Below are 13,122 nucleotides of genomic sequence, written 5' to 3' on the forward strand. Positions count from 1 at the left end.
AGTTCACCTCATCCTTTATCAGAGTTGATCTACCATCTCTCATCCCTCTCTGGATCTCTTCCTGAACGCAGTCAGTCTATAACCTTTCCCAACTGGGAAAGTTTTCTCTACCACTCACTACATCCTAGAAACCATACCAAGACCTATGAAGTCCTAGTAATGCGAAACTCACCACGTTACTCTCTGGTACAGTCACACCCACACCAGGTAACTCACCTCGAACCTAAAGAGAACTTTGAAAGATATGTGACGATGGGCTCATCTTTGCTCATCCGAATACTTCTTAGCTTCTCTTTGAGAGCAAGCTTCCTAGCATCACTAGTACCCTGAAACAGATCCAAGATGGCTTTGAACATCTCATATGTTGTCTTCTTCTCATAGAGATGAGGAATAATATGGTCTCTGACCCCCTCTAGAATGATCCTCTTCGCCTTGGTATCATTCTTAGTATGTTGGACCAATTGTTGGGGATCTTGTGGTGGCAGTATGGTGTTCTTGACAAACACTCCCACCCCGTTATCTTCCAACACTATTGTGATTCGCATCTTCCATGCACAAAAATTCGAGGCTCCCTCTAGATTGGGATCTAACCTTAGTCCTAAGAATGCCATACTACTATCCACGGAACTATTTTGCTTTGCTCTTCAAAATTTGCCCTCATTGATCAACTCTGCTCCACCAAAGTCAATGAACTTAGGGCTTGACAAGGCTGCCACGAATCAGTGATATTGCTCCATCAATATCACAAAACTTGGGCACAAAACATTGTTGCTCAATAGTCTTATTGGCAGCCCTTCCACTAGCAACAAGGCTCCACAGAGATTATCCTACTCACATCCCAAACACAGACCTTACACACCTCGACCCACTGTCAAGATCACTGACAGACTTTGGTCACCTTCAACAGGCCTCCTCTCCATGTATTAGTCCCTCATTGTTCTCTTGTCATAACCCTCCTTTTCTACCCAAACACTTCGCTCTTCTGCTCAGCTATCTAAGGCTAGGTCTACGGTCATACCTTAGGTCTGTAATTACAAAACTCAACCTAAAAAGCCTCTCCCTTACTGCGCTGCTACCTGAGGTAAATTTCGCCTCCAATCCGCAATAAAACAGGCCCTTATTTAACCTTCTTATCAGCGAATTAAGGCCTCAACCCCCCTCCCACAACAAAGAACTTCGGCCCTTTAGATAGGCAGTCGACCAAGGCCGTTATCCCTTCGTCAACACACAGAACCCTAGCAAATTAATCACAGACCTGGGCAGAATACTAGAGGCAGCGTGACCCTGAACAGAGCCCTAACTAGGGCATGTAGAAGCCACATAACGGTGACCACCTTTGTGTTATTTTTTGGAGTTTGGTAGCAGCGGACGGGTGTTATAATCTCAAATGATGTCTAAGAGGCTAAGGAACACGAGATCTCCAAAACCCAGAAGAAAATGTTTCGCAAGATAAGACTTGGAGATGCCTTAATTAAATTAATTAGCCACAATTTAATTATTTCCTAAATCTAACTTAGGAAAAGTAATTAATTAAAGTTAATTAATTAAGGAAGTTCGATTTTTCTCTAGAGGTTTCTATTGATGAAGTCAAATTGATCTTAGCCGTCAGTTGAGATATAATCATGGTCGTTGAGACTCCAACAAGACATTATAAGAGCAAGTCAAAGGGCTTGGGGATGGCATCAATTGTGAATTGAGCAATTCAACTAACCAATTGCAGATATTCAGCAAGGGTGTAGTTGAAGCTAGGGAAAGCATGGGAGCGAGCAATGTCACATGGTTCGGGTTCGCATTCGAATTCGATTACAATTAAGTTCGATTCGAGTTCGAATTTTTCGATGAGGTTTGTATGAGGTTCGCCATTAGGTTCTTTCATGTATATAATTATATATATATATATATATATATATATATATATATATATAAATTACATAAATCTTTTATATTCATTTATAATTAATATATATTTATAATTTTTATCAGATACTATATCAATAAATTTATAATTTTCCATAAATATAAGTTATATTAATTTATAATATTTAAAATAACAATACCCTAATTTCGTTAATGTAATATAATTTAAAATATATTAAAAATAATTCTTGTAAAAATATATAATTTTTAAATTATGTTAACTTATCTTTGCACATAGTAATTTTATAATTACGATATGGTAATATTTGAACTGTTCATAGCATTATTACTTATAAATTATAAATTTAACCCTGCGTATAATTTTATACCTGTAACCTCATTTTAACATTTCAACTAAGTCTACCAAATCGGGACTTTGAAGAAAAGGTAGTAACTAATTTTTGGGGCATTTTAATTGTGAAGAATTGTGATTTCAAAAATTTAAATTCTTTACAAATTAGATAAAATATTAACCAGAAAACTTTTCAAAACCTCTCAAGCACTTAGATTATGAACGGTTGTGATTTCAACAGCCTAAATTCTCTACAACTTAAATAAAAAATAAACCAAAAGACTTTCTAAAAATCACACTTAAAAACTATTAGATTTTCCTATCGATTTTGACGAAGTGCAGTGTCTTTGTATAAATGGCGGGCGGCGAGGGAAAGTTCTACGGAAAAAAAGACTGCAGGTTGCCCTCATGCATGACGTAACGCCCGCTTTACTTTCCGTTTATCTTTTTATAATTTTAGTGGGATTTTCGGTGTGTGGGGGCCTGATCGAACTCCGCGAAGCAGTTAGCTTATGGTGTTTGGTCAGGAATCTTGGCAGCGCGCGGCATATTTATATACAGGGGCCAGGGAGTAGCGTAGTATATGATGATCATATACAACCTTCTCGAAACTAAACGAATTTTAAGATTTTTTTTTAAATTCACCGAATTTCTGACCTCAACGTTTAGGTTCGACGAACCCTATGACACTGGGAGCGAGGGATTAGCAGAGATTTCGGAGGAAGATTTCCTCAGTATTTCGAGTGTCTGGGAGATAGGAAAGACAGAGGCTGGATTATCTGCAAAGGAGGCCAAATATAATAGTGCGAGTTAGCCAGTTTACCCGTGCGAGCTACCAGAAGAGCCACATTTCAGTTGCAGGATCAAGGTCCCGAAGGAAAAGCGAGTTGTTTCCGGAGGCATAAGGAGACTAGATGTCTCGCCTGGAGGCATTTTCAAGGCTGTAAGAAATTATTCAGCCAGGCAATGCGCATTTATGGGCTATAGTACGAGTAGCCAGGGAGACTGCGAGTAGGCTAGGAAAAGTCAAATCAGTTACAGAGGGAGACAAGGGTGTCTTCTAGTACATTTTGCCAGTAGAAGATTGCCAGAGCTTTGCCAAATTGCCAAGCAAATCAATGTACTCTAGAATTTGTTGAAGAAATAATAAAACCCTCATTTGTTGCACAGGTTTTCCCTTCGGAGTTTTTCTAGGGACAATTGTCCAAAAACAACGGTGTTATTTTTGTGTCTGTGCATCTATTTCTCAATTTTGTATTTTATATTTCCGCAGTGTTTTTATTGTGAAGAATGCAATTGTGAATTATCGTTATTTGTCGAATATAAATTCAGAAGACAAATAAACTACTAACAGTTAGAAGATAAATCTCCAATTAATTGCATTCAAGGAATTTTCACATGGTATCAAAGTAGAAGATCATATCAGAGAGGCTCTAGGCGAAAGGAAGCGAGATTTGTGCAAATTCAAAGAGAGATTTGTGCAGGTCAGCCAAGCAATGCGAATTGCAGGGAGGCAGGAATTCGATTTCCAGTCCAGGGTGGAGGAAAAGTTTGATTTTCCTCGGGAGCAGTAGCAACAGGGAGTAGGATTGTCGGAGGGGGTTTCTAGTGAGCAGATCTAGCGCAATGATTTTGCAACAAGGGTTTTGCAACAGTAGATTAGCATAGGGCAACAAAGACAAAAGCATACAAAGGGAATTTCCAGAAATTCTCAAAGGGTTTCCAGTAGCAAGACAAGAGGTTGTGATTTCCAGCAAGACAAAGTCGTAGCAGGTAAAGCGATTTGCAAGTGCGAGCTTCCCATTCCATTCAGTGCATGCTTCAAGGTTAGTAGTACGTGTATTAGTACCGGAGAAGGACATCTGGAGGTAGAGTAAGTTCCCCAAGAGTGAAGTACGAGTTCCGAGTAGGAGTCTGGAGGCAGGTGCGAAGTTCCCAAGAGTTGGTCTGCGCATTCTAGAAGGAGCACGAGTAGCAGGGAGAAGGTCGAGTTAATTGCAGGAAGGAGAAGGATATTTCCCAGTTTATTTCTCCAGTTTTTGAGTTTCGCAGAGATGGTCACAGCAAGACTCAAAGATCAAGACAGGCTGGACAGAGCCTCCAACTTTGGCATATGGAAGGCCAGGATGCAATTCTTATTGGAAGAGCACAGTCTGAAGGAGTTTGTGACAGCAATTGTTGCTAAGTCAACAAATCCTATCTAGTACCGTGAGTACAAGCAGGATATGGCCAAAGCTAAGAGGATGGTCCTCGACGAAGTTCGGGATCATATTGTCCCACATATTGTAGATAAGAATATAACAAAAGACATGTGGGATGCCGTCAAGAAGTTGTACCAAGATCCATCTGAGAATCGGAAAATGATTCTCAAGGAGAAGTTGAGGACAGTCAAGATACAGAAGGGCGAGAACATCACATCCTATCTCACTAGGATTCAAGTTGTCAAAGATTAAATTGTAGTTGTTGGAGAAAAACCATCATATAGTGAGCTGGTGCACACAACACTCAATGGGTTCACCAAGGAGTGGCATACATTTGTCCAAGTAATTTCTGGACGAGACACACTTCCTAGTTGGGAGCGCCTATGGAGTGACTTCACTCAAGAGGAGTTGAGGCTCAATCTCGTAGATGGCACCACTAGCAACAATGGCAAGGGACTAAAGGTAGAGAAGGAGGAGAACGTCACTCTTGCAGGGAAGGGAAAAGCGAAGAAGGGTCCCATCCAAGGACGAGACTCTAAAGGAGAAAAGAAGAAAGATTTGTCGAAGGTCAAGTGCTTTGATTGTGGTGAGTTTGGTCACTACGTCACCCAGTGTCCAAAGAGGAGGAAGGACAAGAAGGGAAAGCATACAGCAACTTCAACAAAGATTGATGACTTGTCCGCCGGGTTGGAGGATGAGTTTGATATGTTTGCAGCATTATCCTCAGATGGAGGAGTATGATACTCCAGTATGCCAGATCGGGCAGGGTCCATGGGAAGAGCAATAGGGGGTCTAGATCTAGCCATGCAAGGCTTGATAAGTAGATCAGATCCAGTTGTCACGCATTCTTCACATGGACTAGTACCTTTGCTAAGAGAGCCCATGTATTTTCAATAGCAGGAGGATCAAAGTGTTAGCAAGGCGCAATCAGATACTTTGAGAGATAGTGTAGGGCCAGGGTAGCGTAGTCAGAGAAAAGGGACAGGTGTAGAGCTAGTTGCAAGGCACAGTAGATCAGTGACAGTTTGAGACTCAGAGGGAGTCTAGCTTCAGAGGGAGCGACCTTATGGAAGCTTGATCTTCAAGTTCTGAGAGATCAGTACACAAGTGCAATGATGGCAGCAGTGTAGAGGTAGCGCAGAGACATCAACAGTGTGAGATCAGAGTATACGCAGTAGCATGTTGGATAGTGTTTGCCAAAGTGTTTTTTTCTTCACAGTGCTTTCCAATGACAGGGAGTCAGATCAGCTTGAAGATGTGAAGGGAGAAGGGTTTACAAATGTCAGACATCAACAACGTGGAGCAGTTTGACTACAATATGTTCCCACAGACCAGCAAGTAGCTAATATACTCACAAAGGCTCTAGGGAGAGCCAAGTTCATCTACTTCAGAGAACATATGAGTATAGAGGAGAACACCTTCCTTGCTAAGAGGGAGTGTAGGTTTTTGGAGTTTGGTAGTAGCAGACAAGTGTTCTAGTCTCAAATGATGCCTAAGAGGCTAAGGAACACAAGATCTCAAAAACCCAGAAAAGGCTTCGCGAGATAAAACTTGGAGATGCCTTAATTAAATTAATTAGACACAATTCAATTATTTCCCAAGTCTTAGGAAAAGTGGTTGATTAAAGTTAATTGATTAAGGAAGTTTCATTTTGCTCTATAGGCTTCTATTGATGAAGTCAAATTAATCTTAGTCGTTGGTTGAGATATAAGCGTGGTCATTGAGACTCCAATGAGAGATTATAAGAGCAAGACAAAGGGCTTGGAGATGGCATCATTTGTGAGTTGAGCGATTCGACTACCTAGTTGCAGGTATTCAGCAAGGGCGCAGTTGAAGCTAGGGAAAGCATTGGAGCGAGGGATCAGCTCCAGAGGAAGATTTCCTCAATATTTCCAGTGTCTGGGAGACAAGAAAGAGGGAGGTTGAATTATCTATAGAGGAGGTCGAATACAGCAATGTGAGTTAGCCAATTTACCCGTGCAAGTTGCCGGAAGAGCGACATTTCAGTTGCTAGTTGCAGGATCAAGGTCCCGAAGGTCCCTCGACATTTCAGTTGCTAGTTGCAGGATCAAGGTCCCTCGCCACTCACATTGCAGCCCAGAAACTCGCATTGCCTGGCACAGCGAGTTGGTTCTAGAGGCAAAGGGAGGCTAGACGTCTCTCCTAAAAACATTTTCGAGGTTGTATGATTTTATTCAGCCAGGCAATGCGCATTTCTAGGCTGCAATGTGAGTGGCGAGGGAGAGTGCAAGCAAGCTAGGAATGGATAAATCAGTTGCAGAGGGAGACAATGATGTCTTCCAGTACATTTTTCTAGTAGAAGATTGCCCGAGCTTCGCCAGATTGGCAAGTAGATCATTGTACTCTTGGATTTGCTGAAGAAATAATAAAACCTCATCTGCTGCACTGGTTTTCCCTTTGGGGTTTTTCCAGGGACAATTGTCCAAAAATAACGGTGTTATTTTTGTGTGTGCATCTATTTCTCAGATCTGTATTTTATATTTCTGCAACGTTTTATTGTGAAGAATGCAATTGTGAATTTATTGTTATTTGTCAAATATTAATTCAAAAGACAAATAAACTGCTAACAGTTAGAAGATAAATCTCCAGTTAATTGCATTCAAGGAATTTTCATACTTTGACTGACCCGAAGTCTCTATGGACAAGCCTCCTTTGACCCTTCTGTGTGTTGGTCTTTATGCAAATCTCTGCTCTAATATCATGTTGAATTTTCTTGAAAATTTGCAATTGCTAGATGAACAATCTAAAAACTAATACCTTTTTCACCAAGACATAGAATTTCTCAACAATAAAGCAGCAAAATTAAACACAAAGATAAAGAACACAATCGCACAAGAGCATAATTTTTTTCTAGTGAACCCAACTGGGAAAACCCTCTTCTTGCTGTAAAATTTTATTGAAAGAGTTTAAGCATATGAATCTCTTACAAGACAATATTTTTTTACACGAGAACACACTTGTTCTCACAACTTGGACTAAGCTTGAAGCTCCCTACAATCCTCTCAACCTAGCTCCTACTTCCTTGCACAATCCAGCTCCTATTTCCTAGCACAATAGTAGCTCCTATTATTTAGGAATTCCTCCTATCCTAGCACTAGTTTGCAAGGAAGTCTCCCTCTTAATTTTGCATATAGGCTCCTCCTTTATACGTTCTCCCAACAAGATGTTCTCACACACACACACAAACCTGTGCATACAAGAATGATACAGGTTGTTCATTCATCCTCCTTTTAAGCAATTTGACCATGCTATATATGGCAAGTGCTAATTTAGAACAGTAGTAGTGATTGCTAAGTTCACTGAGTTTGAACTAAACTCTCTCCACTCAATAACTTGGAGTTATAACTAGTGACGATAGATGATTTCATTTTGCACAAACAAGGAGGCTATACTCAACCCGTCGATCAAGAGTATAGAGTTGCATGGTATTTGGGCAAAAGTATTCCCTTTTATGTTTTGATGTTTAGTGTTGGGTTTGGAGGTGTGGAGGCGATCGAGGTATTGGATCCATATGAGAAAAGTTGCCAAGCACTTGTTTTAAAAATATTTGACATGGCTAAGAATTTCAAGATGAAGGAGACTTCAATGAGAACATTAATTTGCAATTCATTGCAAATACTTTGCCGAGTGGGAGTGTTGAAAATATTCATTTGTTTGAGATATCTTCTAAATGTATTTCCTTTATTGGAAAATGGTTCAAAAGGTTGGATCATTATGATAGTGTCTCTTTGGTGTTTCTTTGTATCCTCTTTGTATGAGGATTGAAATGAAGGGTCTCACATTATATAATGTAATCTTTTCTATGGTTTTAAAATACACCCGTATGGAATGTCATTTTGAAAGTGATACTCTTCCATGTTGGTGGGGTTTCACCACCCTAATCCCAGCATCATCTTCCTTTGTTAATGTTGGTTGCTATGAATTCTTTTTGTTTAATTTTAATGGCATTTACTTCTGTCATGTTATTGTTTGTTTGCATTTTTCAAATAGAATGATGAAAATATCCAAAGAAGATTGTCATAATTGTAAATGTTGTACACTCTATATTGTAATAAATATATATGGGATTACAAAATTGGTCAAAAGTGATCATATTTGACCAAGTCTCCTAGATGTACATATATGGAGATAATAGTTTTCTTTTAGAGACACGATACAAAGGATAAAGTACAAATGTAACACATAATACAACTCCACTGGACTCTCATTCGTTGTCCATGCCACATGGATACGTTTGGTGTTCGATAAAAAAATGTACTTCCAAACAAGTCGAACACCTTAAGCAACCACTCACATAAATAGATCAAAAATCAGTACATGCTTAAAACCCTCAATGATGAAATAGTCCATGGCCCCAACCAATGCGGCCGTCTGAAGCAATATATTAATGCAAAAGGAAAGCATTTTACATATGAATTTCTCAAGACCGATCATTAGCATATGACCCTCTATGCTCTTTACATAGAGATCATGTACTAGTTAGGCGATAAGCCATATATCAATATAGCCATTAGTCTCGAGCAGAAAATGAACCATCAGATTACTTTATGTCTAGAATATGTTATGACCATTGGATTACATAACTACAAATACATATTGATGCATACTAAGGAAACACACTTTACCTAGAGACACATTAGGTTGATTTTAACTAACTCTTAAGTGTCTAAATATCTTCACACTTTGTGACATATAATTCAATATTGAAGATGGCATTGTCAACCCCGACAATGAAGCTATAGTGGTGACTATTTTTTAATGAAGCTATAGTGGTGACTATTTTTTTAAAATTTTGTCGTTATGTATTGAATTAGAAATGGTAACAGGAGAACAGTAGATGGGAATGCATCAAAGCAAATCAAGTTTTCTTAAAGGAAACAACATTTAAGTGTCCTAAATTTTGGGAAGCGAGTACTTGTCAATAAGAAGAAAATTTTGTTGAAGCATTTGAATTGTCTTTTGAGATGCAGAGAGTGCTTCAATTCCAGCTTGGGCTTGTTCAACCTGCAATATGAGAAATTAACACGATGAATTCAGAAGAAACATATATGTTATGGGCTATAGCTAGGAAAGATACATAATTTCATGGTTTTTTTTTTTCAGAAAGAAAAAACCGACATAATTTCATGGTTAAATGCCCTCTTTTTCATCCTTCTGATCTTCAAGACAAAAAACCAATCAATCTGTCTCTTCCATGACTTGATTTAGCTTGTCGTATAAAAAACCATAAGATATCTAGATGAGAAGTGTGCATTGTCGTTGTGTATGAATTTTCGTCGGCAATAAGAAGAAATCTGAAACTCGCGTGATGAGAGAAGAAAGCTATCGGAATGGCGATCTATCGCACGGTCATGTCGCGGTCTACGCATCAATAGTTACAGATTATAAATCAATAGTGAGTATGCTGTGAAAATAGAAGAAAAAAGGTACCTGCGTCGTAACAGTGACGCTGAGCTGTGCATCATTTGCCTGCATAACATAATAGGGATATTAAAAGACAGAAATTTTGTTAACTTATCAGATTCGATTCGTATAATTCAGTGAGTTGCCCTTGCCCCTCCATCCAACCTCAATCAATCAATGAAAAAAACCATGGTATGGGATAGGACCTACGATTGGGGAGCCCTGTTGGGATGGGATAGGACCAATGATTGAGCAGCAGAGTAGTAGTGTCGGTTACCTGCTGGCGGAGAGCGTAGTCAGCTTTAATGGAAGCAATGGATGCCAGGGACTCGGGAACGGGCAACAGCTTTGCCACTTCCCGAACAGCCGCCTCTTTTGCCTCTACGCCCAAGTCCTCCTGTGGTCTCATCGTCATCATTATTATTATTATGCTGATTCTGATCCCTGGTATATGAGATGCCCCACCGACAGACAAGCAACAGCTTCTCTGCTCAAATGAGGATTTTGATGAGTTTTTTTGCATTGAAATCGATCTGATTTCATCGATCGCGCGTCGGAATAAAGAGAGTCAACAAACCTAAAGTAATGGCTTACCATATATTAATTACTCCTTATTTTCGTCTTACCTATTCAGTTTCAATTTCAATCTCCACCATTGCAGTTAGTCAGTCCAGTCCCAGCAGCCCTGCTTTGCTGACTCGTACTCTGTCCCTCTCCTTTGAAATCATTACATCACAGGTTTCATTTCGGCCCACCATCCGGAACCAAAAGTATGAGGAAAGAAAGGAAAATGCTAAATAGCATAAGCTCACTTTCACTTCTCGTGACGTGTATTTATACCTATTGTTTATGGGAGATAATAATGTTGAATGTTATATTAATTAAAATTATAAAAATTGATTCCGTACCATTTTACAATACAATATTATTAAAAATTGAGCTTGTACCTTAATAAAATATCAAAATGTTTGAAATTTTTTCGATTCTATGATGAAATTTATTTACTAATTGTACTATAGTAAAGAGGAGTAGAATACTTATTTGTTTGGTTTTATAAAAAAAAAGTATGGATTTTGTGTATGTGTGTTCGGTAGAGTATTTATTATCTATTTTTTATTTATTATCTATTTTTTATACATAATTTAATTAATGTTATACATATGTGTTAATGATATAGTAATAATAATTTTGAATTTAACATATGTGTTGATAATAATAATTTTGAATTTCTCTTTATTGTGATTGATATAAATTTAGATTTGTTTTTAATCATTTTGTTTATAATTGGAATGTATGATATTGTTTATAATTCGAATGTATGATATTGATCTTTTGTCTAAATGTTTAGTATTAAAGTTTACTTATTTTTATCTCTTTTTACTTTCCATCACATGTTCGTCGTTGTTGGGCTTTTTAGGTGCTCAACTTGGGACATCTTCCAATTAACTAAACTAATCTCAAGCTTCTACCTTTGATTTGGTTGTTGGCTAATTGGAAATGTCTCATTTTGGGTTCTCAATGTCCCTACATGTGTTTGGCAAGTTTTTCAAGGAACCACATGGTCAAACTCCGCTTAACCCTGCTTAATTTTTCCAGGTGGTGTAATATGTTAATTTTTCATACCCTAGGGTATTTTCCTAAAATACCCCATGGAACTAGCAGTTCCATAGTGAAATGTTACCGATTGCTTCAAACGTAAAAGACACGTTGTCTAACAACAAGGACAACATTCACATATGCTCCTGAGACATTTCCAAATCTATTTAAGTGATATCCTAAAGGTCTTATTGTTTATTCTCTTACACTTTGAAACTCTACCAAATTGATGTTCAACTTGTGATCTAGCTCTCTTGCTCTCACTACTCACATGCTTGGACTACTTTAATATATGATATCCTTTAAATCTCCCCTAGTTGACAATTTCCTCACTAGGTTCTCTACTTAATTGGCTTGACCTTTTCCCTAGTGGATTAGTTGGTTTCTCCAGGGAAACTTTAGCCTCATCCCATCCCCACAGTTTGGTCAACCAACATCACCAACCCAATGGAGATTCCAACATAGTTTGTTGACAAATGTATATTTTAACTTAGACCACTTAGGTCACTAAACCTACATTTAGGGTTTAATATTTTGTGAGAGCATTTAAGTTAACATGGTTACATTTAGGGTTAATATTTTGTGAGGGAACTTGGGTCACCATATTTGCACTTAGAGATAAATATTTTGTGTGGTTGATTGCTTGACTCATTCATTTCAATATTTATATTTGGAGATGATATATCTAAGTCTATTTTGCAAGTGGAATTTGACTCAACTATATGTGTTAAGTAGTAGCTAAGTAAGTCTTATCTCCCTTCCTCGTTGCTTATTTCGTATCTTTTTTTTGTGGTACAAGTAGTTTTCCATTTGCTTTGCTAGTTTGCTTCCAAAACCTAGTTAAGAGCTTTGGCTCATTTAGGCTAATCAATAAACTCTAAGGTCCTCCTCCCATTTTCTTGTTCACCGCAAGTAAAGGGGTAGGTAGTGTGTTCATTTTTTGTTGTTTTTGCATGCATTAAATGGAATGAATCTTCTAGCCTCTCTCTCGCACCTTCCTTGCTTTTCATTCTACCCCAGTTTTCTTTATTTCTCCTAAAAAACCGGTAGTAACTCCACTCTCTTTAGTAGTGTTCAAGCTTAGACATGTCTCCTTGTGGTAGCATGGTGCCTCACTCTAAACATCATACTACATTTTAATAACTCCATTAAGGAGTTCTCGTAAAAACAACTTGTTAGGATCAATGCCTCTCTCGTGAAGAATTATTCAAGTCTCCAAGCTCTAGAGGACCCAAAGGCCCAATCTCAGTAAAAGGATCATAACAATGCAAAGAAGAACAAGTTGACTTGGGCAAAATCCCGCCCGACAACGTCGGCAGGTGGGGACAGATGTGCGGGCACCGACACAAAGCAACAACAATGATGGATTAGCGAGCGCACAAGGAGTGTTGCATTGCGCGCTGGGAGAGTTGTATTGCGTGCAAATCCAACAATGAGTGCATCGGTTGATCCAATAGCCCACAACTCCCCACACCACCAACCTGCCTAGATGTTAACCTGGTCGAGGGGTGCGAAGAGGGCCACATGGCGCCCTCTCGTGCCCCCAATATCGTTTAGAAACTTTCACATGCAAGTTTGGGGACTATGCGAAGCGCGCCACACAACCTTCCATACGGGAATCCCATGCATGCCAAACAACCACCCAAGCCACCAGGTCATCCTATCTGCCACGCAAACCATTCCACGTTGCCC

At 38.9% G+C, this 13,122-nt stretch overlaps 1 protein-coding gene across 4 annotated transcripts in view; it reads right to left on the minus strand.

Moving 5' to 3' along the window:
• LOC149167846 (exocyst complex component SEC6-like) overlaps positions 1-10,646 on the minus strand; it is a 504,852-nt gene extending 494,206 nt beyond the window's left edge. For 3 of the 4 annotated variants that reach the window (XM_089433197.1, XM_089433196.1, XM_089433198.1), the window contains exons 1-4: positions 10,461-10,646; positions 10,112-10,321; positions 9,862-9,900; positions 9,347-9,435 (exon numbers count right to left, since the gene is read on the minus strand). In XM_089433197.1, the coding sequence (XP_089289323.1) occupies positions 9,347-9,435; positions 9,862-9,900; positions 10,112-10,252 (269 nt within the window). In that variant the 5' untranslated portion in view covers positions 10,253-10,321; positions 10,461-10,646. The remainder of the gene's footprint in view (positions 1-9,346; positions 9,436-9,861; positions 9,901-10,111; positions 10,322-10,460) is intronic. The other variant, XM_089433194.1, reaches the window with a different exon arrangement.
• Between the last annotated feature and the right edge of the window lie 2,476 nt (positions 10,647-13,122).

The sequence above is a fragment of the Pinus tabuliformis genome, chromosome 5_1 (assembly GCF_031772625.1).
Source record: "Pinus tabuliformis cultivar Carrire ecotype Pingquan chromosome 5_1, CPIR1, whole genome shotgun sequence".
In the NCBI taxonomy this organism is placed as follows: Eukaryota; Viridiplantae; Streptophyta; class Pinopsida; order Pinales; family Pinaceae; genus Pinus; species Pinus tabuliformis.